The 27,663-nt window shown below is 42.5% G+C and overlaps 1 protein-coding gene across 1 annotated transcript in view; it reads right to left on the bottom strand.

Moving 5' to 3' along the window:
* The window catches only part of PRKN (parkin RBR E3 ubiquitin protein ligase), a 1,218,605-nt gene that overhangs the window by 185,438 nt on the left and 1,005,504 nt on the right, over positions 1 to 27,663 (bottom strand). The window contains exon 10 of the mRNA XM_061130058.1: positions 13,200 to 13,349. Coding sequence (XP_060986041.1) covers positions 13,200 to 13,349 — 150 coding nt within the window. The remainder of the gene's footprint in view (positions 1 to 13,199; positions 13,350 to 27,663) is intronic.

Consider the following 27,663-nt stretch of genomic DNA (forward strand, 5'->3'; position numbering starts at 1 on the left):
CATCTTATTTCTGCTACAGACTAACTTAGAAGCTGATGGCACTTGGAATCTCTCCTTTTATTATTTCCTCCAAATCATCAGGTAGTGCCACTAGGCAGGCTTGCATACATAAAGAACAACGCTTCGAGTTCGCAGAGAGAAAAGAGGTGATATAAAATGTTCATATCCACTAATTCACTTAAGGACTGCTTAGAAATAGGTGACGAGGGCTAGGCTCTGTGTGTAGAGGTAACCTCAGGAATAGCTAATTCAGTCTTCCTTGGTATTATGGACCTGTCAGTTTAGCACTAACACCTTGAGAGAAGCTGGGAAAAAAAAAAAACAACTCACTGGACATTAAATTCCCAGACAGTCACTGCAGGCTGGACAATAACCAACAAGGCTTTATGAAGAAACAATATGATTTCTTTCTAAAAGAGAGTGGCGGGCGGCATGGGCTTGGGGAGGAAATGGGCTTTCTGGGCCTGCTTCTAAAGAAAGGAGGAAGAAAATTGCTTTCTTTCTGGAAGCGCGGTAACAGGTCCACTTGACAAATTACTTCCTAAAGTGCATCAGAGAGCGTGCGCGCCCTCGGAAAACCTTCTTTCTTTGTTTCTATTTTTCTCCTATCCCTGGTTCAAGAGCGGATAGATGGGGTGAAGCTTCTACATTTGGCCTGGGCCTTACCCGTAGGCTTGTAGTCTTAAACGATTTCTTTTCTTCTCTTTGCGGGGAAAAAAAAAAAAAAAAACAAACCCTTAAATAAAATTAATGTCAAAAAAAAAATCATATACTTTGTTCACAGTATAAACTTTTTAATTTTTTTGACCACTTGGTAAGGTGGGGTCTTAGTTCCCCGACCAGGGATGGACTCTGCGGCTCCTGCCGTGAAAGCGCTGTCTTAGCCACAGGACCACCAGGGAAGTTGCATACACTAGAAACGTGTCGATGGGCCGCTGGACAAAGGCCTGTGTCACAGGCTCAGGTGGCTCTGCCAGGTATATCCATCCTGCTGCCGCTGCTGCTGAGTCACTTCAGTCGTGTCCGACCCTGTGCGACCCCAAAGACGGCAGCCCACCAGGCTCCTCCATCCCTGGGATTCTCCAGGCAAGAACACTGGAGTGGGTTGCCATTTCCTTCTCCAATGCATGAAAGTGAAAAGTGAAAGTGAAGTCGCTCAGTCGTGTCCGACTCTTCGAGACCCCATGACTGCAGCCCACCAGGCTCCTCCATCCATGGGATTTTCCAGGCAAGAGAACTGGAGTGGGTTGCCCTTGCCTTCTCCGGATATCCATCCTAGGAGCCGCCAATTCCCGGGAAAGGTGGGACTCAAAGTCAGGCTAGGCCAGGTCAGGTTTGCCCTGGGGGAGCCTTCAGGGATTCACTGTTAGCCTCATTCATTCAGTGCTAAAAAGGTGAAATACTGAGGCCCTCCTCTGCCGGTACCCCCGGCCCCCTGAAAGGCAAAGCAGGTGAGGAAGAAGGCTGACTGCCTTTCTTGGGATCCAGGGAGCACCTGGTTGCTCGGTCTGTTACAGACCCTTGCGGACTACTGACAACAGGGCTGACTGGTCTTTAACCAGGAAAAGCCCTGTTCCTTCCAGGAGTCTGTAGGAAACCGACCTAATAATTTACAGACAGCCTTTACAATGGAATGTTTGACAAGCAGGGAAGAATGCATGATACACCAGGGCCAAGTCCTTGTTTTGCTTGGGCCACCTTGAACTCTGTCTAAATTGTACTGAAAATAGGTGTGCACAAAAAAAGAGAAGGTGAACAAAAGTCAGCAATAAAACACGCTGTGAGAACAGAATTCCTAGAATACAGGTATGTGCAAAAGGCCATCGGAATATATTTTCCTATACTGCAGGAACTGCTCAAACTATTTAAAACGACACAAAAATTCAAATTCACTTCTTTGCATTTGGCTGTTCAAAGCAAGCTTTTGGTGACATGTTTCATAGAACTAATTTTGAGACTGTAAATTAAATTTCCTAGCGACTTTACTTGCATTTTTCTTAAACATGTCATTCAATTAAATCAGTGTGACAGGACAGCGTGCTCCATGCCAAGTAAATGTCTGAAAGAATGGATCACCTGCCTTGCCATCCCCTTAGAGTGAACAGTAGCTGGACCTCACTATTCGGCTTTTCATGACCTTGGCCTCTGGCAGTGGCAGACCTATTTCCTTCTTTCTCAGTCTACCCCAGAGAAACACTATGTCTGAAATGGTATAAAATTCTAACCAATTTAATTACAGTTCACTTTGCTTTGCTTTTATTTTTAACAAATAACATGGCTAGCTTTTTTAAAAATAAAAGCTTGATTAATAAAAAAGTAGTTCATAAACTAAGAAAATCCCTTATGTTATAAAAAATAAAAGCAATATATCTACATGTTTAGAAACCTCAAACATTACAGAAAGTTGTATACTGAAAGGTATTAATAAAAGCTTCCTTCTCTATATCCCCACTTTTTCTATCCAAAGGCAACTACTTTAATGGTCTGTTGAACTCTTTTCAGGAAATATTTTATATGTTTATGAGTATTGATCTTCTTTTTCTTGCTCTTTTCTCTTAATTCTGAGTATTAAAAATTGTTTCATATCAGCATGCAGAATGATCTTATTTTTTTAAACAGGTAGGGGTGATTTAGTTGCTCAGTCATGTCTGACTCTTTATGACCTCATGGACTGTAGCCTGCCAGGCTCCTCTATCCATGGAATTTTCTAAGCAAGAATACTGGAGTGGATTGCCCTTCACTTCTCCAGGGAATCTTCCCAACCCAGGGACTGAACTTGAGTCTCCTGCATTATAGGAGATTCTTAACCACTGAGCCACCCAGGAAGCCCTTTTAAAACAAGATATTGCACTTTATTGTACCCATATATCAAAAATGTACTTAACCACTACGATATTATTGACAATTCGATTGTTTCCAAGTTCTTGTCTACTACAAAACAGTACTACAAGGAATATCCTCCACACTTGTCTTGACAAATCTTTGCAATTATGTTCATGAGCTATATTTCTGGCAGAAACACATTTCTGTTATACCTACAGGAACAGGGCTAGGATTTTGCTACTTAGGTTAGGATGGGGGACTTCGGTCTGCACGGATGATTCTGTAATGAGGCTGAAACCCTATAGGCGCTAACGTAGGCGCTATCAAGGCAAACAATTTTAAACACTGGAATTAAAAACCCTGGATCTGCAGATTGATGACGTAGACCCTTTTCAGAGGAATAAAGTGAATAAGCAGCTATTACTGTGTCCTGTCAACCTTAACCTGAGATGAATAAAAAGTCAATGGAACAGGTAGAAGCTGATGAACACTCAGAGTGACCGGGTGGGTCACGTCCACCCATTTGGACTTCTGCGCCAAGTGCTCACAGGCATGGAGCAAAGGGCTGGGCCTCGGGAGCCCGGGCAGAAGGTTCAGCGTCACATCAAGTATGTTTTTTTTGACGAAAGCCACTTTTAGAGAATTGACAGTATGAATGTACAACATAAAGTGTCTCTAAGACTTTCTTTCACTTATAAGTGACCAGGAGTCAGAGAACCTGCCTGACTTTTGCTCCAGGGAGAGGAAGGACTACTGTGGCTGAATAAATTCTAAAAAGGAATGGGAGGAACAAAACATGGTATACGCATACAATGAGCTATTAATTCAGCTACGAGAAAGAGTGAAATTCTGACACAGGATGCATGAGGCTTAAAAACATTATGCTAAGTGACAAACATTATCTTAAGCCAGATACCAAAGGACAAAAAATTCCTATGATTCCACTTACGTGAAATATCTAGGATAGTCAGGTTCATAGAGACAGCAAGAAGATTAGAGGTGACCACGGGCTGGGAGAGATGGGGAATTAATTATTGCCTAACAGGAACAGAGCTTCTGTTTGGGGTGATAAAAAATTTTGGAAATAGTGGAGATGGTTATCCAACACTGTGCATACTTGATGCTGCCGAACTGTACACTTTAAAACGGTTATCAAAGGCGAATTTTATAGTGTGTATATTTTACCACAATCAAAAATGGTGTTAAAAAAGGAAAGATGAGAGAACAAAGAAAACTGCTTTTATAATTGCATTCCATAATCTGCAGTGTATATAACAGCAGGAAAGATGAGATGCGAACCACAGAGGGTAACCATGGGCTAGATGGACAGTGTCAGACCTGTGAGGCCATTTTCTAAAGGTGGCATGGTGGGAAATTGCAAAAAACCAGCACACAGGGAGGGCTGATCTGGCTGAATATACAGGAGGAACTAGCTGTTTCGGGGGTGTTCAGCAGAGACCCTAATGAGAAAGGAGGGCTGGAGGCAAGTCTGAAAGAGCAGGACAGAGTGTGCCTCTGGGAGGCTTCTCCTCCCCGATGAGAGAATGCCTGAGATAGTGGGGAGAGGATGTGAAAAACAATGAGTGTAATGAGATGGAGCAGAGCTCCCCACCCCCCAGAAACCCTGCTGGGCTCTGGGAAGGACAGGGAAGAGAGGACCGCCCTTTGGGATGCCAGGCAGGGAGCTCCAGCGTGCCCCCTTGTAAGGGTGGCCCCACCAGGGCATTACAGCGGGGTGTGGCCCGGCCCACACTGGTGTGACCACTTGTGCAGCAATTCCTGACTGTGTAGAAAGCCAGAATGACAACAATAGAAACCATAATGGGAAAGAATATGAAAAAAAAAATACACGTATATAACAGAATCACTTTGCTGCATACCAGAAACTAAGACAACATTGGAAATTAATTACACTTCAATAAAATAAAATTTAAAAAGCCCTGTGACTCCTTTGTCATGATCTTATTGTCCTATGCAGTTAATGTTTTATGAGATTGAGATACACTGATACCCACTATAGAAATATATATGTATATATATATTTACCATAATATCCTTTATTCTATGAAGTTCAAAAATCTCTCATGTTCATTTCATAGGAATCATTTGAAAATATGCTGCTAATCACACACAGTCATAAAATTTCACCCTATCTTCTCTATGTATGTTAAATCCATAAAATTATATATCAGTAGCAGTTTAAGAATAAAAAGGTTTCACTATAAAATATGTAGTCTCAAAAATACCTCTAATACAAATATGGCATATCATTTAAAAAAATCATGCTTTTTTAGTTCTCTACAGAGAGGAAAATGTTGTAGACTTGATGTTCTGATCCTTGGGTTTCACTAGCTCCTTCCCAAGAGTACTGTGGTAAGCTTGCTATTCAGATAAAGCAAGGAATTTGATTCCCTGAGTCAAGCTGCTCTATGAAACACCTGTCTGATAAGATGGACCACCCAAAAGGCAGCTCTTGCTTGAAAGAATTTAGGGAAGGCCGCTGTTGTGTTCCCCTTGTTCAGGCATAAGCGTGTTTGCATAATGAAAGCTTTAAGTCCAACAGAAAAAAGCCCTGTTTAACGGAGTTTACTGCATGCATTGGAAGGACTGATGCTGATACTTTGGCCACTTGATGTGAAGAGCAGACTCACTGTTAAAGACCCTGATGCTGGGAAAGATTGAAGGCCGAAGGAGAAGGGGACGACAGAGGATGAGATGGTTAGACGGCATCGCCAACTCAGTGGGTGTGAACTTGAACACGCTCCAGGAGGCAGTGAAGGACAGGGAAACCTGGCGTGCTGCAGCCCATGGGGTTCAGAGTGGACACGCGTGAGCGCCGGCACACAGCACCGACAGCGGCGTGCGCCCAAGCTCTCTGATCACGGGTCTCGGCCCAGGCTCTCTGTCCCGGATCCCAGCCATCCTCCGAGCACATAACATCCCTTGAACCTGCACCGAATGAGCGTCACTTTGGAAAACACTGCTGTGCGTGTTTTTTTTTTTTTTTTTTTAACTTAGGAAACTGCTTTAATTTCTAGAAAGATTTGTCTTCTTAACTAGAATTGAAGGGGTCAAACTTTAATTTGTTTGAGACACAGGCATCTTTGAGCTTGTGAATGCTCCTTCTAGGGTGATCTCATAGCTATTTTCTCTGCCCCACTGAACTTTCTGTGATATTGATGAAAACACGCTCTGTCTGCATGGCCTAGGTCTAGTCCAGTAGCCGGAGGCTGTATGTGGCCATTGAATACTTAAAATGTAGCTGCTGTGACTGAGAAACCTAATTTTAAATTTTATTTAATTTTAATTTAAACAGTTACTTGTGGCCTCTGGTTACCATATTAGACAGCCTTGCCCTAGACTGAAGTGAGGGCAGGATCAAAATGAATACACAGAAACTATGTTATCTTCATAGAAGCCTGTTTTCTGGAATGTTCTGAGCTCTCCTGTAGCTGGTAGAGCTAAAGAGGGCTTTTCTATTCAATTTGCCACAAAATTGATTTCCTAGGCTTCCCAGGTGGCACACGGATAAAGAATCCGCCTGCCAATGCAAGAGATGCAAGAGACACAGGTTTGATCTCTGGGTCAAGAAAATCTTCTGGAGAAGGAAATGGCAACCCACTCCAGTATTCTTGTCTGGAGAATTCCAGGGACAGAGGAGCCTGGTTGCTACAGTCCATGGGGTCACAAAGAGTCAGACACGACTGCACACACACACACACACACACACACAACACATTATTCAAAGAGAGCTTACTGTTTTGAAAGAGTATAATAATTTCACACTTCCCTTATTTAAAAAAAAATAGCTAAAGACACATGGAAAGGTCATTGATCTATGTTGGATTAGAAAACATATATTTCTATTTCAGACTGCAGAATACTTTCTAGGAACATTTGCCAACTGATAAATGTTTTCCAGAGGAATGGTATGCAGAACTTGTTTGTATGTTTATGAACAGTTTCTTTAATTAAAATAAATACTCTCCAGAGCTTTCTGTCTTTGCGCTTCAAGCTGGCTCATAAGCAGAAAGTCTAGCAAGACTAATTTCACTCTGCAAATGAGCCAATCTTAGAGCTTAAATTAGATTTTTGGACACCTGTCAAATAAACACGGCATGCATATTTCTGACATTTCATAATGTTAGCTTTCTTTTAAAAATACTCTCTGATAAAGAACATCCTGTATATAAAAAATAATGTGTCAAAAAAGATTTGATTCCATGCTGTACATGTTGAAGAGGTCATAGAGTTGAGGCTAGCAAGGTGAGATTATAGCCTGGAGCTTAACCCCAACAAACCCACATTTAGGCAGAATGAAAAATATCTGTGCTTTTTGGTGTCTCCTGGAAAGCACTATGATATAAACCACACATATGTTGAGTCTAGATTTTAATCTCTATTCTTCTTTGGAAAAAGGGAGATCTATACAGTTTTCAAAATACTTGAGGTAATTTAATTAAATTTTGTATTTTTATAAAATTGAAGTATCTTTAAAGGATGGAAAAAGTAACCATTTTCTTTTTTAAATATTGGCCATCTCTTGACTTTCTGAGTCCCACATATTAAAAAAAAAGGGCTCCCCATCTAGTTACTTTTAAAATCAATAATTAGATCTCTGAATGAAGAATAGTTATCCCCATTTGTCTACATAGACTCCTTTCCTATATTGGGGCTAAAACAGGAGGCTTGGGCTCTAACTTAACTAAAATCTTCAACAATATATGAATGCTATTGCTATAAGTAGCTTCAACAAGGATTTCTTGGCACACAGCAAGTCCACCCTGTCCTCACTGAAGTCTAGATTCAGTTTTGGTGAAGCCTTTGTAACTTTAGGTTCTACAATTTTTGAGACTCTCTTCAGGGAAGACAGTGCAAGAATGTAAACTTGGGTGAGAGGGCGTGGAAGGGATCTGTGCAAGTGAGGGGCCCAAGACGAGTGCTCCGTTTCCTTGATCAATCCACCTCAAAGCCACACACACTACTGATCAAGGGAGGGAGAGTCTCTCAGATGCCGTAAGAAATTCTATTTAATTTCCTTAACTAATGGTTGGCTTAATGAGTTTTTTTTTTTTTTTTTAAGATCTCTGTTTTTCATTTAAATGCATAAGAGTTTTTTTCCCCCCGTTGTTAAATCTCATCCCTGTATTTCTAATTCAAAACAGAAATCTCTTCATTAAATTCCTAGCATTATTTTAAGAAATCATCTCTCAGATGTATAACATCCCAAAACACCATCAAATAAGATAAAGATGTTTTGCTGATAGAAAACTTGCAAGGTTTGATTGCCATAGCTTTTTGTATCCCCAGGTCAGTGAGTATAATGTATTCCATATTTTGTTGCTGTTTTCTAGCATTAAACATGTCAACATTTACATCGGCGCCATCAAAGTTAGTGAGATAGTTCTGATGAATAGCAATAAGGCCAGAGAAAGAATAATGCATAACATGAATTCCTCAGGAAATCAATTAATATTTTTATGAGCAGTAGTGAAAATATGATCAAGCATTGGCAGAGAGTGAGGTCAGGCTATTTGATCCCCAAACATATCTTTGTTGAGTTCTGTCTATCCATGTAAAAATATTCTGTGCTTGTCAAAAGGAAAATATCAGTGCTCCCAAGACCAAGACATTTTCTTTACCAGAATGCACTGAATTCTTCATTTGGCGGTGAGGCCTTTGATGGGGCATACAAACTGCAATTTCTGGAGGATTTTCAGGTTCCTAATTGATTTTTTGTGGAACTCTGAAGTTAGCATATTTTGGTGTTCTAAATGATGTATTACGTGTATAAGTAAAACACTGCATATTTTATGTTTTTTGAAGAGATTCTTGTTGAGGCAAGGTAAGCGATTCTAATATTGGCGCAATGATTAGTATTTGAAAATAAAAGTGTATTCATATTACTTCCACATTGTTAAGATTCATTCATTCATTCACTCAATGAATGTTGAAGTCTAAATACACGTTCTTACTGAGAACAATATCAAGGCTGAGGAGAGGAATATGAAAGCATGAAATAAGTACAACACTTCAACTTGGACCCTGAGAGGTGGTACTGCAGTTCAAATAATTCTTTAATAATGGTAAAAAGTTTGCTGTAACCATCACACATCTATCAGGCCTTTCCTGGATGGACTGACATTATCATTTAAATGGAAATCCTTATATTCATTAGCTAATGTTCACTGCTCTCTGGGTAACAGTTAAGTTAGTGACTTTGGAGAGCCAAAGATCAGCTAATTTGATTTTCCAATGAGTAGTACTATATGCTTGCATATGAAAGTCATAAGTACTAGCCTAAGCACTCATTTAAAGAAGTCAAAGACAATCACAATACTGAAGCTTGTGTCTTCAGATGGAAGCTATGTACAACAGCAAGCAGGGAGGTAGTGGGGACCATCTAGGCATGTGGTGGTGGGCTGACTGATGGGAAGATTAGAACTGTCCTGTCTGGAGGTCAGCACAGAGGTGTGTCTCAGCTCTAAAAACGTGAGTCCATGTGGGTCCACCTCATTCTGTAACTGGAAGGCTGAATTTTTAAATTCTGTGAATGACAGGGAATTTGGTTTTCAACCTTTTTTTATGCATGAGATCCTTTTGGTAACATCAAGCATTTCCTGGATATCCCACATAATAAGAGTTGACAGTTGAGGACAAATTAAGTAGAGGCAGATTCGCGGATACCTAACAATAAACTTGAAAGCAACAGCCCAAGAAGCACGTCCGAGACTCTGACACTTCCATAGCTTGCTGTCAGTTCCTTTCCTTGAGCGCTGTGTAGGGTGAGGCACTCCCTGCTCCGGGGGCAGCCTGCTTTGTGGCCACTGTCCATGGTGCTAACAGCAAACCCTGAGCAGAGTCCTCTGATTCAGCTTCCTCTAACTTCTACTTATTGGACCCTGTTCTGTCTCATAACAGACAGACAACATAACAGACAACATAAACTAACCAAGGTTTCTTTCACACAACAGCTTTCCATTACCACCCTTAAATCCAGAAAAGATTGGCAGCTTACAAGGGTGCACAAATCACAGCAAAACAGCATATACCAGGAGAAAGGGAAGAGAAATAAGTCAAGCCAGGAAATAAGCTTCCAAACCCATTCTATCAGTGGCCCGTTTCTCTGCTGTAGATACCTCACAAATGTGGCTCTAGGTTTTCCAGCAGTCAGCTTTCAGGGGGGACCCTTAGCAGTGTCAACTTTTCCCAGGACAAGCATAATGAATCTGGAATGGGCACCATGGTCCCTCAAAGAAAAGCCCACTCAAATGTCCAGAGCCACAGGCGTTGAGTCATCTGTACAATGACCACAGTATAAACAAATGACACTAAATTATTGTGCAGGAAAAGTAATTCTTTGAAGGACTAAAACAGTGGGGCCTAGGCACCTAATTCCCTGCTGCATCTAACTTGATTCAGAGGGGAATATTCTAGAATATTTGGAAGAGAGGATCAAACAAACACCCTGTTGTTAATTTTCCTTGAATATTTAATTAGGTCTTTTAGGTGAGCCTTTGATCAATACTGATTGAGCTTTTAATTAAATATTAAACAAATACATATGTTATGCCATGTGCTGTTGTGCCCATCAGCTCATTTAACATTCATAATGACCTTAGAAGGGCTTTCCTGGTGGCCCTGGTGGTAAAGAACCCGCCTCTCAATGCAGGGGACATAGGAGGCACCGGTTCGATCCCTGCGTCGGGAAGATCCCCTGGAGGGGGGAATGGCAACCCACGCTAGCACTCTTGCCTGGAGAATTCCAGGGACAGAGGAGCCTTATACAGGTCCATTGTAATACACTCTGTTTTTAAGTGAGGAGACTGAGGCACAGGAAGATTAAGACCATTGGTAGTTGAGGAAGCCAAGATTTGGACCTAAGTCAACCTAATCTCCTTTTTAACCACTACAGAATCCCTAAGGTATGTAAGCTGGGTTAACATGCCTTTGTGAAAGTTGAGGATTTGAAGAAAAAAGAGCAATGAAGATGTCAATCTATCTCTTCTGAAAAGCCAAAGCAATGGGAATTGATATCAGCCTGAAAAAGCTTACGGGGATTGGGGCAAAAAAGGTGTGGAGGGCAAAGAAAGCATCAAGTTAGATGTTTTAGAAAATCATTTCTCTTTGTTCTTTATTCAGCTTCTTCAAATTACAGACAGTGGTGGTTCAAAATATATCCATGAATTCCCTGACACCCGTTCCTTTAAGATGGAGCCTAGCTCCCTTCCCTTTGTGGGTGGGCTGGAACTTTTACTCCGTGCTAACCAAAGGAACAAAGCAGAAGTGATGAACAGAACAAAGCCTTGGAGAGCAGGTCACCTTGGCTTTCTCTTTGCTCTGTCTCTTGGATCATTTGCTCTGCATAAGTAGCCTAAGAAAAGGGGTATGTAGTGAGGAACTGTGGCCAATAGCCAGTGAGGAACTGAGGCATTTTTGGCCAAGAATGCTCTTGGTTGAGCAAGAGAGCAAGTCACCATGGCTTGACAATAGCCAGTGAGGAACTGAGGCATTTTTGCAGTGGGTCTTCCAGCCCCAGTCAAGTCTTGCATTAACTGCAACTGAGCTTGACTCCAACCTCATGAGACCCTGAGCTAGAACCACACACCTAAGCTACTTAGGGATTCCTGACCCTCAGGAGCTGTGAGATAAAAGATGTTTATTAATTAAAAGGCTAAAATTTGGGGTTATTTGTTACATAGCAACAGATAAGAAATATACAAACCAACAAGCATTCCCCCTCCCCATAACAAAACAATAAATAAAAATAAAACACATTACCTAGAACTTTCAAAGAAATATCTTGAAGATAACCATTCTCCTTTAGGTAAGGTTTGCCCCTAAACTTCTTAACCCAAAGATATTAAAGCAATTCAATTCATCTCCAAGGTAATTTTCCATAGTTTGGAGTTCAAATGTGTGTGTTACTTATAATATCACGTTGTGTAAAAAAGGGAAGAGAAAGACGTTCAAATCTTAAAATTACACAAACCTTCAAAACTGTTCAAGATGAACAATGAACTCAGAAGAGGGCCAAAAGAACTCCCCGGCTTTAGACAATGGAACAATAGGAACAATTGTTAGGTAGAAGCATAGATAGAAATGGGCCATTAGTTAATGGCTATTGTAACTCAATCTAAAAGAAAACATTTGCTAGAAACTCTGATCCCAGAATTTGGCAGCTTGCTTGGGCCACATGCAACCGGTGCAGATTATACAGTAAATGATGACGACTAAGGCTGGGAAGCAGGGTTTGATTTCCATAATTTCTAAGGCTAGCAGACATGATGTGAGTTTTCATCCTAATGAAATCGCCATTAGCCCAGAAGTATTTCTTTCTGCTTACGCATCATGGCATTTCATTATTTTTCAACTTCCACTTGTTCTGCTTTATCACTCAGCCCAGAGCTTGGTAAGCTCCACTGCATGAGCGATGGGGAGCCCTAACAAGGGTGACAGATGCCAATTTATGCATAGGTAACTCAGGAGGCTCAGCCCCAAATTAGGCCTGGGTAATATGCCTCTGCCATCCGTCCATACTCCTCCTTCCAACAAAGCTCCTCATGAAGCTGCAGTTTTAAAAGGAATGCTCTCCCATCACAATTCAATAGCATTTTATAAGCACATACACTTCTTCCTTTTCTGGCCGGCATAAAATTTAATGCCAGGATTATTATCCATTTGTCATTTCAGCCTATAATTTAGCCAGCCGAATTGTGTTTGAGTTATGCTTCCCGCACCCCTTCACCATCAGCTTGCAGCCAGTAGACCCATTCAAGAAGCCTTAGAACAAACATTTTCCATGTTTCTTTTTCTGCTTCCCTAAGAGGCCCCATTAAATTTTGCTCGTCTCAATTTAAAATGATTTTTACCACCCGATAACATTTCAAGTTTTCCATATTAATCTTCGTTTTTATTTCTTGAAATACTTAGGCCAGCAACGTCGCTAAGACAATCATGCTAAGAGGTGGAATTCTGTTTCTCTTTCACTCCTGTCCACTTGATGCTACCTCTGAAGAAATCATTTTTGCTCTGAATTATCTGAGCACCGGAAGAAAAGTTTAAAAGGCTGACAGAGTGATTTCACGTCTTAAACACTGATAGCTATCAAAGCAGAAAATCTTACCTCCCCTCATTATATACAGGATTCTGTTAAGAATTGAAAAATACATTAAAAAAATTTTTTTTACATCAGGTCAAAGATATCTGAGTCCAAGTGGAAAATGAAAATAAGTAAAATGAAAATAAATAAATCAGGTCAAAGCTATCTGAGTCCAAATGGAAAATGAAAATAAAGCACCAACTGAGCCAATTTGCCAAAGCAAACACACACACACATACACACAGCCCACACCCGGGGTGTGGCTGGTACTCACCCCGCACCCCAGGCCATGGCCCGGTTCGCAGGTGACCTTCCGCTGGCCCGGTTCTGGAAGCAGCCCCGCCCCGCAGCCTGGGCTGGGGCAGAGCACGCCCCCCAGCTGCAGCACGCACTCTTCCGCCCCGTAATGCTGGTACCGGTTGTACTGCAAAAAGAAAATTCGTTTTTCAAAGAGACAGCACAGATACGAAAAGGTACAGGCACTCACGTTTTACTGAAATGCTAATATTTGGTGGTTTGGGAGGGGTTTTCTTGTCGATCCACTTCCATAAAATCTGCAGGGGCAGGGTGGGTGGGGGGGCGGTGGATAAAGTATGGTCCAACCTAGAGAAAGTTTCCCAGTCCCAACTTACAAAAGAGCTGGATGAGGCATTTATTCTTTGTGTTTCTAGAAATTTGTCCTCCAGAAATCTTTTTCTGAAGTTTGGATTTTTGGAATACTATTTTGTTGTTCAGTCACTAAGTTGTGTCCAACTCTCTGCGACCCCAGTGGACTGCGGCTTGCCAGGCCTCCCTGTCTCTTCCTGTCTCCTGGAGTTTGCCTAAGTGCATGTCCATTGACTGAGTTGGTGATGCTATCGAGTTACCTCAGCTGATACTGTTACCAACAGCATTTAGTAGATGTTTTCATACAAATTTTAGGGACCATATCCATACTTCAAGTTATGGACCCTCATAAGGAGTCACTTTCAGTCTCAGATAGTATGTCATCACGCCTCTATCCAGGGATCTGTCGGTTCTTAAAACCATTTTGAAAAAAGGCATCAGTGTTCCACCTCTGGTAATTGTTAGCAGCCCACCCAATATCAATGAGCATATTCACTTTGATGAAGAAAGATTGATGTTCAAGAACAAAATTTTCCTTTCACATTATTCTTATTCTTTTTTTTTTTTTTAATAAGAAAATAAAAGATTTTATTAGGCTTGGGGGGAGGTGGTATTCTTATCTGTCACTTTCTCTTATGCCTCCAGCCCACTTTCTTCTCACTGGAAGCCGTTCCCTGGCTCATGGGTCACAGGGCATATTCTTATTCTTAAAGCATGATTTCTTTTATCCCTGACTTCATCTCTTTCTGCTGTTGCTTGTCTCAATTCGCTTTAACGATTCCTCCAGCCTGCAGAATAAGATTCAAACGGCACAGGCCATCTTCCAAAGCCTTCCTTACCACAGCCCTAAGTTACTGGTCTCCTTGCATTATTTGATCATATGCCCTTCTAAACTCAGATCAACTCAGATGTATCTGCCCCACTATGAATTAATTTGTGCAACATTTATTGAGCACCTACTATGTACCAGACACCCCTGTGACTGCTGGGATATAGCCCTGAACAAAAGGGCATCTTTACTCTCATCCAAAAGTCTAGAACAGTAAATACAGAAAGGTTAAACTGTCTAGCATGTCAGATGGTGATAGTGGGGAGGAGAATAACAAACCAGAAAGAAACAGATTCGGGGGAAGACATGAATGACAGTTTTAGAGAGGTGATCAGGGAATAGGGAATCCCTTATGAAGAAGGTTCGTTTAAGCCAACATCTGAAGGAGATTAGAAAAGCAAGCCAGGTGCCCCCCGGGGGAAACGAATTTCCAGGCTGAATACAGAGCATGATACAGGTGCAGGGGCTGTGTGTGCTCAGTTTGAGGTCCTGCAGAGAGGCCAGTGTGCCTGAAGTAGAGTGAATGGGGGTGTGCGTGTGGAGGGGGGGCAGATAATAGTTGATGAGCCGGAGAGTTAATGGGGATCCAGGATGTATAGATCCCTGAAGGCCGCCAGAAGAATTCTGGCTTTTATTCTGAGAGATACAGGAACCTCTGGAGACTGTGGAGCTGTGGATGACACAATTTGACTAATCTCTTAAAGACAGCCATCTGGCTGATATGCTCAGCGTAGACTCTCGGGGACAAGGATGGAAGCAGGAAGCAGAGACGCAGGTCGGAGGTTGTTTCAGCGAGATCCATGGAGAGATGGTGGAGGCCTGAACCAGGAAGGCAGCCGTGGGGGTGACGATGGGTCAGAGGTTGAGCTCTGGATGTATTTTGAAGGTAGAAATGGCAGATATTTTTAGGCGGACTGGATATGTGATGTGAGAGGGAAAGGAATCAAGCAGGATATAATGTTTGTCCCCCAAGGAGAGAGGACGGGGGAGTATGGGGGAGACTGTTACTGAGATGGGGGGACATGGAAGAAAGGGGTGTGTGTGTGTGTGTGTTTAGAGAGTTGAGAAAAGGAATCATTATTCCCGTTGTGATCATATTCAGTTTGTTAACCTCTGACACAGCTAAGTCAAAATGTTGAGTGCCTAACTGAACGGATGGCTGTGGAATTTAGGAGAAACAAGTAGGTTGTAGACACCAGTTTTGAAGTCACAGGTGCACACAGAGGTGAAAAGGAGAGGATTAGCATCAGGGCGACTGTCCGTTTTCTCATATTTCTGACCTCATCAGAAAGAGAAAGATGGATTGGTCAAGTCCCCTTGTAAATATGCTAATACTACTTATATACAATGGCATTAGCTAGAAAAGAGTTCTTGTCTATAGAATGCATTTAGCAGGAAACACTTAGTCCAAGTTTGCTTACAGTAAACAACCTAGAATATGTGAATGCATAAAGGCTCTCTGAAAATGTCATAAGGGGTTAATTATTAAGGGGTAAATGAAGACGTTTCATCAAGTGGTGAATACCTGAGAGGTTTTATGTTAGAGCTTCCTGGAGACCTGATGCATTGACTCTTGCCTAGAGTATGTCCCAATATGCTGAGAAAGGACCTGGGCTTTGTTAAACACAGGATCTACTGCCTTTAACACAGTAGCTGTGTTAAATGATGTGGGCTTCCCATTATTTCGTCTGTGCTTCACCATTACCAGCATCCTGGAAGTTATTAGTAAAGCTCAACACTGGGTTCCATCTGTGATTCTTGTACGTCTGGTTTGACAGTCAGACTCTGTCATCTCAGCAGCCCCGAGACCGGAAGAGACGCTCTGCCCTTTGTGGATGCTGAGATGGGGCCACAAAGGAGATTGAGAAGCAGCAGTCTACTAGGCAGGAGGAAAATGAGACGATGTGGGAGGCCTGGAAGCCAAGGGAACACAGTATTTCAAGGGAGATGTATGTGTCATGACAAATTGTGTCAAAGGCTGCAGATTAACTACTTTATATGGAAGCTGGATGGATTTAGAAATGGAGATGCCGTTGCAATCTTGACAGGAGCCATGACTATTGGAGGCATGTAGCCAAAAGCCTTGTGGGGGTAGAGTCAAGAGAGAATTGGAGGAGACAGATTCCAAGAGGTGAGCCCAGACACTTCTTTCTAGGAGTTTGGCTGAAAGGGCAGCAGAGACAGGGGAGGCTGGATGGGCTGTGGGACTGTAAAGAGTTTGTTGAAAATGAGAGGCCTCTGTAATGGCAGGATGCTAGGATGCCGAAGGGAGTGAGTGGGAAGAGGAGGCACTTGGTGGTGCCTGCGAGCAGGTGACGCAATGGGAGCTGAAGGATGAGAAGAGGGTTGATCTTGCAGGGAAGGAAGGCTGTGTGCTGGGGCCCAGGTGTGGACAAGGGAGGTTTTGGGAATTTGAGAAGAGAAGGAAAGGTGTGAATGAGAAAGGGGAAGGAAGGGATAGTCAGGATTGTTGCTGGGCACTAACAGCCCATGATGGGAGCATTGGACCATAAGGAAAGCTGAGCACTAAAGAACTGATGCTTTCGAATTGTGGTGCTGGAAAAGACTCCTGAGAGTCACTTGGGCTGCAAGGAGGTCAAACCAGTCCATCCTAAAAGAAATCAACCCTGGATGTTCATTGGAAGGACTGATGCTAAAGCTGAACCTGATGAGAAGAGCTGGCACTTTGGGAGCGACTGAAGGCCAAAGGAGAAGTGGGCAACAGAGGATGAGATGGTTGGATAGCGTCACTGACTCAGTGGACGTGAATCTGAGCCAATTCCGGAAAATAGCGAAGGACATGGGAGCCTGGTGTGCTGCAGTCCATAGCGTCGCAAAGAGTCAGACACGACCTAGCAACTGAATGACATCTGGGGTCAGAGACTGTGAATTTAGAGCAGGCTGGTCAGTGGAGTGCCCGCTCTTCCATACCAACACTCAGTAGCAAGCGCAGAGCAGACAGGAAGTTGGCTTTAAGCCAGATGGGGGTTTGGTCAGACTTGTATGAGGAAGTCTCCCACCCCTCATTCGGCTTTGGCACATGACATCCCCTCATATCTCTGTGAATGATTCCAGTAAGTATTTATTGAATCCCTCTGCTCAGCTCTGTACCACAGGACTGTGAAAACTTCTGTCTTGGCCTATCCAAAATGGGTACGAAATTTCAGTTTTACAAAGTGGTTACACCCTGGGGAGCTAATGTACAACCTGGGGAGTACAGCTAATAATTTTACTTTGTAGACTTGAATTTGCTACATGGGTAGCTATTTCCAAACTACAGAGTTTTTACTTAAGATTTTCAATTTTATATCTCTACCTTCCTCTCTTTTCCCCACTGGCTATCAAGAACACAGAGAGTGATAGAGATGTGATACATATATACAATGGAATATTACTCAGCCATAGAAAAGAATGAAATAATACCATGTACTGCAACACGGATGGACCTAGAAATTGTCATATTGAGTGAAGTAAGCCAGAGAGGGAGATATATCGTATGACATCACTTACATGTGGAACCTAAAAAGACATCATGCAAATGGACGTACAGAGCAGAAAGAGACTCACAGACTTAGAGAATGAACTTATGGTTGCTGGGGAGAAGGGACAGTTAGGGAGTTTGGGATGGAGATGTACTCAATGCTAGGTTTAAAATGGATGATGAACCAGGACCTACTGTAGATCACATGGAACTCTGCTCAATGTTAGGTGACAGCGTGGATGGGAAGGGAGTTTGGGGAGAATGGATACGTGTACATGCATGGCTGAGTCCCCTTGCTACTGACCTGAAACCATCACAGAATTGTTCATTGGCTATACCTCAGTACAAAATAAAAAGTTTAAAAAAGAAAAAATAGAGAATGGTAGGACTGTCATATGCATAACAGCTCATTAGCTTCAGCTTACATTGTACACACCATGATTTCAGTAATGATAGAATCACCACACATGTGATTACTAAAAACTTCATATATATTTTCATGTGCTCTACCCATTCTCCTCCTGAATTTTTCTAACAAAAATAGTGTATCTACATTGTTAAAACATAGGACCATTTCATACCATGCTTTCTAATTGCCATGTTACATTAATTCTACACACACACACTTAATGTTCACTACCAGTCCTCATGTTGATGTCTGACCAGCAATTCTGGTTGTTTTAAGTTTGTTCTCTAATTCCTCAGGAATATGGCACTAGAAAAATATTCACTGAATTCTTCCTCAGTGACAATTTATTTGGGGCCTTTATTCTTGATGGAGAAGGAAATGGCAACCCACTCCAGTATTCTTGCCTGGAGAATCCCATAGACGGAGGAGCCTGGTGGGCTACAGTCAACGGGGTCACAAAGAGTCGGATCCGACTGAGCGACTTCACTTTCACTTTATTCTTGAGCATGAGTTTGGCTGGATGAGTCCTGGGTTCACATTTTTTCCCCCTCAAGTATCTTAAATGTCTTACTTCTGTGTTCTGATGTAAAGTGTTAATGGGCAAGCCTGATGATGATCTGATTTTTTTTTTTTCTTTATGAGTAAATTGATCTTTTTTGCCCAGATGCCCAAAGGATTTCTTTTTCTTTAGAATCTAGTAATTTTATTAGAATACGTCTTGGTGAGGCTTCCCCAGTGGCCCAGCAGTAAAGAAACTGCCTACAGTGCAGGACTCACAGATGATGTGGGTTCGATCCCTGGGCCGGGAGGATCCCCTGGAGGAGGAAATGGCAACCCACTTCAGTCTTCTTGCCTGGAGAATTCCATAGACAGAGGAGCCTGGCGGGCTACATTCCAAGGGGTTGCATAGAGTCGGACTTGACTGAAGGGAGTTAGCACAGCACACATCTTGGTGCTGGTCGTTTCTGATCCGTGTTCACACACAGTCTATGTCAGGAAAGTTGTATTGAATTTAATTTTTTAGTATTTGCTCCATTCTCTAGCTTTGGTGTTTTTCTCATGGGCTTTCTAGCATACATAGATTAGATTTCCTTTATCCAACGTCTAAGTTGGTCAACTTCTCCAGACGGATTTAGAAGCTGGTAAAAAAGTTTGTATTCGTGCTCAGCTGTGTCTCATTTCTGTAACCCTGTGGACTCGCCAGGCTCCCCAGGCCGTGGGACTGTCCAGGCAAAAACACTGGAGTGGGTTGCCATTTCCTCCTCCTGAGGATCTTCCCCACCTAGGGATTGAACCCCCATCTCTGGCATACCCTACATCGGCAGGCAGATTCTTTACCACTGAGCTACCTGGGAAGCCCAAATAAAGTTCATCTTACTTTATCTTCATTTTAAAGAATTTTCTTTCTTTCCACTTTCTATTTCTCTTAAGACAATATCTCCTGTTATTTATTTGCACTTGTGTAATTTCTTAATACAAACAAACTGTAGAAACTTCTTAAAGAGATGGGAATACCAGACCACCTGACCTGCCTTCTGAGAAATCTATATGCAGATCAATAAGCAACAGTTAGAACTGGACATGGGACAATAGACTGGTTCCAAATAGGGAAAGGAGTACCTAAAGGCTATACATTTTCACCCTGCTTATTTAACTTATATGTAGAGTACATCATGAGAAATGCTGGGCTGGATGAAGCACAAGTTGGAATCAAGATTGCCGGGAGAAATATCAATAACCTCAGATATGCAGATGACACCACCCTTATGCCAGAAAGCAAAGAACAACTAAAGAGCCTCTTGATGAAAGTGAAAGAGGAGAGTGAAAAAGTTGGCTTAAAACTCAACATTCAGAAAACTAAGATCATGGCATCTGGTCCCATCACTTCATGGCAAACAGATGGGGAAACAATGGAAACAGTGGCTGACTTTATTTTTTTGGGCTCCAAAATCACTGCAGATGGTGATTGCAGCCATGAAATTAAAAGACGCTTACTTCTTGGAAGGAAAGTTATTACCAACCTAGACAGCATATTAAAAAACTGAGACATTACTTTGCCAACAAAGGTCCGTCTGGTCAAGGCTATGGTTTTTCCAGTGGTCATGTATGGATGTGAGAGTTGGACTATAAAGAAAGCTGAGCACTGAAAAATTGATGCTTTTGAACTGTGGTGTTGGAGAAGACTCTTGAGAGTCCCTTGGACTGCAAGGAGATCCAACCAGTCCATCCTAAAGGAGATCAGTCCTGGGTGTTCACTGGAAGGACTGATGCTGAAGCTGAAACTCCAATACTTTGGCCACCTCATGCGAAGAGTTGACTTATTGGAAAAGACCCTGATGCTGGGAGGGATTGGGGGCAGGAGGAGAAGGAGACGACAGAGGATGAGATGGTTGGATGGCATCACCGACTCAATAGGCATGAGTTTAAGTAAACTCCAGGAGTTGGTGATGGACAGGGAAGCCTGCTGTGCTTCAGTCCAAGGGGTCGCAAAGAGGCAGACCTGACTGAGCTACTGAACTGAACTGAACTGAACTGAACCAGTGAACCAGTGAAGTTGCTCAGTCATGTCTGACTCTTTGCGACCCCATGGACTAGCCTACCAAGCTCTTCCATCCATGGAATTTTCCAGGCAAGAGTACTGGAGTGGGTTGCCATTTCCATCTCTGAATTTCTTAATAACTTAATTCCCTTTGGAATAGTTATTTTGGTTTTCACCTGATGGTGGACATGACCGGCTGATAAGCGCTCACATCTCTCAGGACACTATTCTGTTCTCCTCTCTGCCTCCTCAAAAACTCTGTGGGATTTGACCTTGTTTCTTTTCTGCTGGGATTTAACTTTATCTCTTTCTGTTGCCCTCCTTTACATGAAATTAGTTCTGAAGTTTTAGGAGGAAGAAGGATTCCTGGTAGCTCTTAATGGCTCTAGAGTTTCTTCTTCAGTTCTGGGAGCAGTGTTCAAAAATATAAGGGCTCGGTTCCTGTCATCTCCCAACTCTGTTACTCTCCTTCCAACTGGACTTTCTCTTTTCCTTCACTATTCTGAGTAAATTTCTCCTCAGCGTGGGGCTGTGTCCTTACAGAGGTCTTTGGCTGGTTACGTTTTGTGAGTCATGGGATCTACCTGCTCCAGCCCCTCAGACCTTCCTGTAGACCCTCCTCACTGCCCCCGTCTCCTTCATGGAGTTGTATGCCTGAATTCATCACAATGTCTTGGCCATAGCTGTTGCACAATTAATAGTTGTAGAATAAATGAATGAAATTTAACTTCATTCTTAATTAAAGAACTCTAATAAAATAATCAATGGGAATTAATAACAGAATGGGTTAGGATGGTTTTACTTATGTGAATGATTTTTCTATTTTAAATAAATGGTTAAGTAATTAGCTATTTTCTGATTTGATGACAGATCACCTGTCTATTTAATTTAGTTGAGCAATTTTACTGCTCTGATAATACTTTTTCTAGGAAGAAGTTAACCTACGAACAAAGTGCAATAACACTTTAACAGTTCTTGCTGACTACATCTGTCACAGTCTCAAATTCTGACAGAATGCACAAATTATGCTCCTCTTTCCATTTATTAACTAAGGGATTTATATGACTTTATTACATTCAATCTATTTACGATACACTCTAGGAGCATTTGGGCAAACAATTCCTTTTCTAAAGGAAGACAAATATATCTTATATATCTGGTAATTTCTGATTAAAAAGTACACACAGGGTTTGAATTTACTACATTTACATAGAATTTACATACATTTACTGAATGCATTTTTTTCAACATTGTGAAATTTCTATGAAAAACATTTGACCTAGACCAAGAATGTTCTAGTATTCAAGAAAGTTTAATGTCCTAAGGAAACAATCTGGGTCTGCGGCCCCATAGTATGTAGCCCGTCCAGGCTCCTCTGTCCATGGAATTTTCCAGGTCAGAACGCTGGAGCCAGTTGCCACTTCCTACTCCAGGGCTCTCCTGGACCCAGCGATTGAACCCTGGTCTCTGCCTTCGCAGGCAGATTCTCTACCACTGCGCCACCTCTGGGAAGCCCTATGTGGGTCCTTAGCAGAGGTCGCTGTGCAGTTCTTTTGAAGGCACGACCCACATTTACACAGATGCCTTTCAGCCACTTACTGGCATAAAGTTGAGAGTGCCTGGAAAGAAACCTGCTGCATACTTATTGGAGGGTGGTGACAAATTAGCACGAAGCAGAGCAGAATATTTGTACTCATCTGAGTGTAAAATAGATACAATAGTGGTGAAGGCATAGATGGGCTGAGCAGGGTGGGGAGGACAAGTACTGACCCTTTGATACGACTTGTGTTATTTCCTGGGGCTTTTTTTTTTACTTATCACTGTTGAATAGCATTTATAAATAGAACTAACTTGGCTGAATGTGATTAATTTGTAACATGAACTAGTTCTGCATGGAGGAGAAGTCCATTCTCAGGTGAGCTCAAAAGTAGCAAATTCTCTAAAAATCACTTCTGCATTGTCAGCCTTTGGAATCACAGTGAGGGTCTTTGTGTGTGCTTGTGTACATATATATATTAATACTTATTTGTCAACTTATGCTGTTTAAGCTATTAAACAAGTTTGAAAATTTCTAGATACACTTTCATAAAGTGGATAATCTACAGACAGATACCTAACATAATTTCGACCTGACAGAATAACATTTGCAAACATTAAGAACATTTTAATATTAACAAAGTATACTATTCCTTGTGAAAGTGAAAGTGTTAGTTGTTCAGTGGTGTCCGACTCTTTGTGACCCCATGGACTGTAGCCTACCAGGCTCCTCTGTCCATGGAATTCTCCAGACAAGAATACTGGAGCGGGTTGCCATTTCCTGCTGTAGGGGATCTACCTGACTCAGGGATTGAACCTGTGTCTCCTGCATCGCAGGCAGATTCTTTACTGTCTGAGCCACCAGATGGGCATTCTACTATTCCATACCTAAGGAAAAAAATTTAAAAAAACTTAGTTCTTCCTACATTTCATCAGACTATAGTCACAATACATCCTGTTAGATGACCTATTTAGGTAATATCACAACTCATCGGTATGGTTTATATTTTATATATTTGGGGAGTAAATTATTCAGTCTTTATGTGTATGCTCAAGGGTTCTCTTAAGAACAGGAAATACTCACTTTAAAGTATAAAATGCATAGAAGCTTCAATAAACTCATCTTTTAAGAATCTAAATAATGAGTCAGGGGAGAGGACAATCAAATAGGGCTGCACTTTGGTGGTCTGTTGTAGCCAGAGTTGGGTTGGGTAGGAGAATGTTCTATAGTGAAGCTGGGTCCCAGTTTCAAGTCCCATATGGGCCAGTTCGCTTCCCGTTTCTTGCCGGTCACTGGCTCCATGCTAAGTGCAGGTGGTCACCTAAGGGTCAGGTCACGAAGGGTTCAAACCCTCCACACCACTGGACAGCCCCTCAAAAGGCCTGTCCTCTAGGAGGGCACAGACAGCTCCTTACAAAGTTTAATTCCCAAGCTTTCCTCAGAAAAGAGAGCGAGAGGGAAGCTAAATCTTGTGAGAGAAATTAAAAAGAGAGCGAGAGGGATACTAGGTAAAACTAAAATCTGGGGGAAACTGGCAAATGTTCTGTTAAAATGAGTCAGAGCTTGTCAGCCGTCCAGGAGCTGCCGCAGTCTTTCAAATCCTCTGAGCAGGAGAGGTGGCCGTTTTTTGTTCGGCCGTGGAATTTCCCAGAGTGGCCTTTTGGGGGCACTCAGGTACAGCTACAAAAGCAACCGCTACACAGGCTGTCTAATTTTCCCCCTGCTGAATTCTGGCCTCTGTGAAGTCCTGGCCACAAGAACCTGGGAAAGCCCTCCTCGGCCCTGTCTCCTAGGCCCCCCGGGGGCGAGAAATCCCCAGTGGAGACACCATTCTCTGGATTACCGCCCTGTGCCAAGGACTGTGGGCTTCCCAGGCGGCTCAGTGGTAAAAAATCTGCCTGCCAATGCAGGAGACACAGGAGACCAGGTTCAGTCCCTGGGTCGGGAAGAGCCCCTGGGGGAGGAGATGGCAACCCACTCCAGTATTCTTGCCTGGAAAATCCCATGGACAGAGGAGTATGGTTGAGCTACAGTCCATGGGGTTGCAAAGAACCAGACATGACTGAGCAGCTAACAAATACAGGCGTCCATTTTTCTGCTAGAACGCCTCTCTTTGCACACACAAACGCCAAGGATTGTACCGACACTCTGCCTACTCAGTTCACGCTCTGTCTATCCTGAGAAGTGACAGGTGAGACCACTGGGTCATAAAGACGTTCAATCCCTCGCTGAAGTTCACCCTGCAGGAAACCCACACCCCTCATCAGAAATCGGGGCTCTGGCTCTTGAAGGCCACCCTTTCCTGATACCAAGCTGCCTCCGTTTTCCTTCCCTTTTGCCCTTTTATTAAAAAAAATTCAGCTCACTTTTCCTTCATCATTTAGAGACTCACAGAAAAGCAGGGTATATGCTTCCTCTTTGGATAAAAAAAAAATCTAAAATAACTTTATAGAGGAATATGAATTTATGATTAATCCATTTCCCCATGCTATATAGAGAATGCCCTATTTTCGATATGTATTAGAATTTAAAAAAACAAACAAACAAAAACCACTTCTTTAATTCTCAGTAATCTTAATCTTATTTTTCTTCATTTGCAAGTAGTTAGCCCCGGGGAGTTGGTGACAGCCTCTCTGGGGGTGCCTATCACATCGCTGTTTGTTTTCTCAGTTTTGTTGCTAATAATGTTCTTTTCATCCCTGGACATCTGTCATCGACTGATGTAGTAAATTGGCTAGAGAAAGGGCTAGACCTTGTTCATTGCCTAGGAAAAAAAACAACATCATTAGGATGTCTGAAACTAAATGTAAGGAGAAAACAGATCAAACAGCACCTGAAATATAATTAGAGAAACAGACTGCATCTTGGATTGCAATTTACAAGTTGTTTTTTTTTTTAATAATTTTTTTTTCTTTTTCAGATGTTTCAGATGACATCTGAAACTCAAAAAGTAATGACAAAAAGTAACTCAACTTCTAGTAGCCATGGAATCTTCTGGAAAGGAGGTCAGAATTATTGGCTTGTTTGTCCCTTGTCCAAGCCGTCGGCCATGCAGTGCCCCACAGGAAGGGTGAGGCTGTGAAAACAGATACCTGCAAACCATTTTCATTGCAGGAGTTTCTACTGAGGGTGTGACTTCACAGACCTCTGGAAGCTTCTGTTCTGCAAATAGATCTGCTAAGCACACTTTCTGACGCTGCACTCATCAGAGGGCAAGGGTGGGCACAAGTTATTTTACCCTTTACTGCAGCCCCTGAGAAATGCTTTTGAGCAGTGCTGTTATTCTCCAAACATGAGAGCCTCATCCTCAGAGAAATGGAACTTCCCCAAGAGGGTGTGGTACTCACCACCTGCACCCTCTCCCCTGCCCGTCTCTTCCTGGGCTTTGCTTTTCTCTAAAACAGGAGTTTTTACATCTCTCCCCTCTCTAGTCTGGAGGCAACTATGTTGGTGTCAAGGTGAATCTGAGGCCAGGAGGAGGGGAAGAGTGACATGTCATTGTCTGGAAGTTTTGTGTAAGCCTTTGGTTTGAGGCAATGCAATGGGTTAGTTCCCACTGCACGTTCCATGACCCACATAATTTAAAACACGATTTTCTGGATTGTGTTAGATGGCATTACACTTATCTTTCCTTGGTGTCAACAAGTCTTTGATACCAAGGACGTTTTTTTGGAGTGAAGGCTAAGTAAGCTGCTTTAGTGCCCAAGAGACAGTCAGGAAGGATACTGAGAGCCAAGTGGTCTGGTTGTGCTCCCCCTTCCCTCCAGAGGTCATCATTATGCCTTCCATCATGCCTCACGTCGTACTTGACTTCTGAGACTTAGGGATCTCATTGCCATAAAGGTCTCGATAGTGTCCACTGTGAGCCTCCCTTCTCTCCTAAATCCTTTCTCTGTGCCCCCTGGAATTCCTGCTCCACAATGAACAAGCTCCCCTATATAATCAGCCGTTTCAAACATTTCTCTCTCCTTCCCGATTTAACTGAAACTGGCCCGTCTCCCTGCAAGCCTCTGCAATGAAGGCTGTGTTTTGTTTCAGGAGTGCACACCTGAAAGCCAGAGGTGGAGCTGGTCGGCTCCTGGTTCTTCAGCGAGCTTCCTAAACTGTCAGACTCTTCTCTCTTGCAAAACCCCACCCCGCTGCTCTTTTGAAAGTTATGCTGTCTGACTACACATCCTCACCTTCTCCCCACCGCCACTGCCTGTAGCAGTCATAGGTGGAGAAGTCCCTCATTCTTGGGAGACTTTAGCTCCTAGCTCATGATTTTCACCTCTGCCCTTATTCTTGTCATCTTTCTGGGGATCGAACCATCCATCCATCAACCTGTTCTTTCAGTTCCTTTATACCTTCTCATTTCTGGAAACCTTTCAAAAAAAAAAATTCTTCTATCGTTCTAATCCCTTTCTGGGCCTTGTCATCCTGAGAACTTGCACCACCTCTGACACCTAAATTCTGAATGTGTCCCTTTCAAACCATCATCTCCTATCTTTCCTTTCCTGATATTCTTACTGAAGTATGGACAGTGCTTAAATTCTTCAGCATCATTGAGACTTCTCATGAGCTGCCCACACACTTTCTCCCTGGTCACTGTTTGTTGTCTCTTAAATACAAATGTCATCACGGTCCCTCTTGCTCATTATTGTCCAGTCACATTGACTTTATTTAGTGGCTTGAAGAAAGCAGGCACTCCATCCCCTCTGGGGCCACAGTTCATGTGCTTTCCTTTGCTTGGAAGGCTCCTCTCACCAGCCCAGTGAACCTAGCTCAATCCACAGGTGTCCTCTCAACTTTCATATTTCAGAGATCCTGACTCCTTTTCTAAAGTAGGTTACATCTTAGCTTTTATCATGATTTGTACCTTTGACTTCATTGTTTATCATTTTATACAACACTAGCACAATAATCCATGGGTTGCAAAAGAGTCGGACATGACTGAGCGATTGCATAATAACAAGCACAATAATAGTAAAAAAAAAAAAAAGTATTAAAGATGTTTGTTGAATAGGTGAAGGTTATTTCCTTAAGATTCCGGCGATTAAACTCAAAGAGGAGGTAGCTGGTAAGAGTGGAAGTATGTCTGAAAGGCAGTGCTTCTGAAGACTCTCCAAACCCCCTGAACTTACAGATATCACATCTGTTTCCTTTGGGCTTCCCTGGTGGCTGAGATGGTAAAGAATCTGCCTGCAATGCAGGAGACTGGAGTTCAATCCCTGGGTGGGGAAGATCCCCTGGAGAAGGAAACAGGCCACTCACTCCAGTATTCTTGCCTGGAGAATCCCATGGATAGAGGAGCCTGGTGGGCTACTGTCCATGGGGTCGCAAAGAGTCAGACACCAC

The sequence above is a fragment of the Dama dama genome, chromosome 26 (assembly GCF_033118175.1).
Source record: "Dama dama isolate Ldn47 chromosome 26, ASM3311817v1, whole genome shotgun sequence".
In the NCBI taxonomy this organism is placed as follows: domain Eukaryota; kingdom Metazoa; phylum Chordata; class Mammalia; order Artiodactyla; family Cervidae; genus Dama; species Dama dama.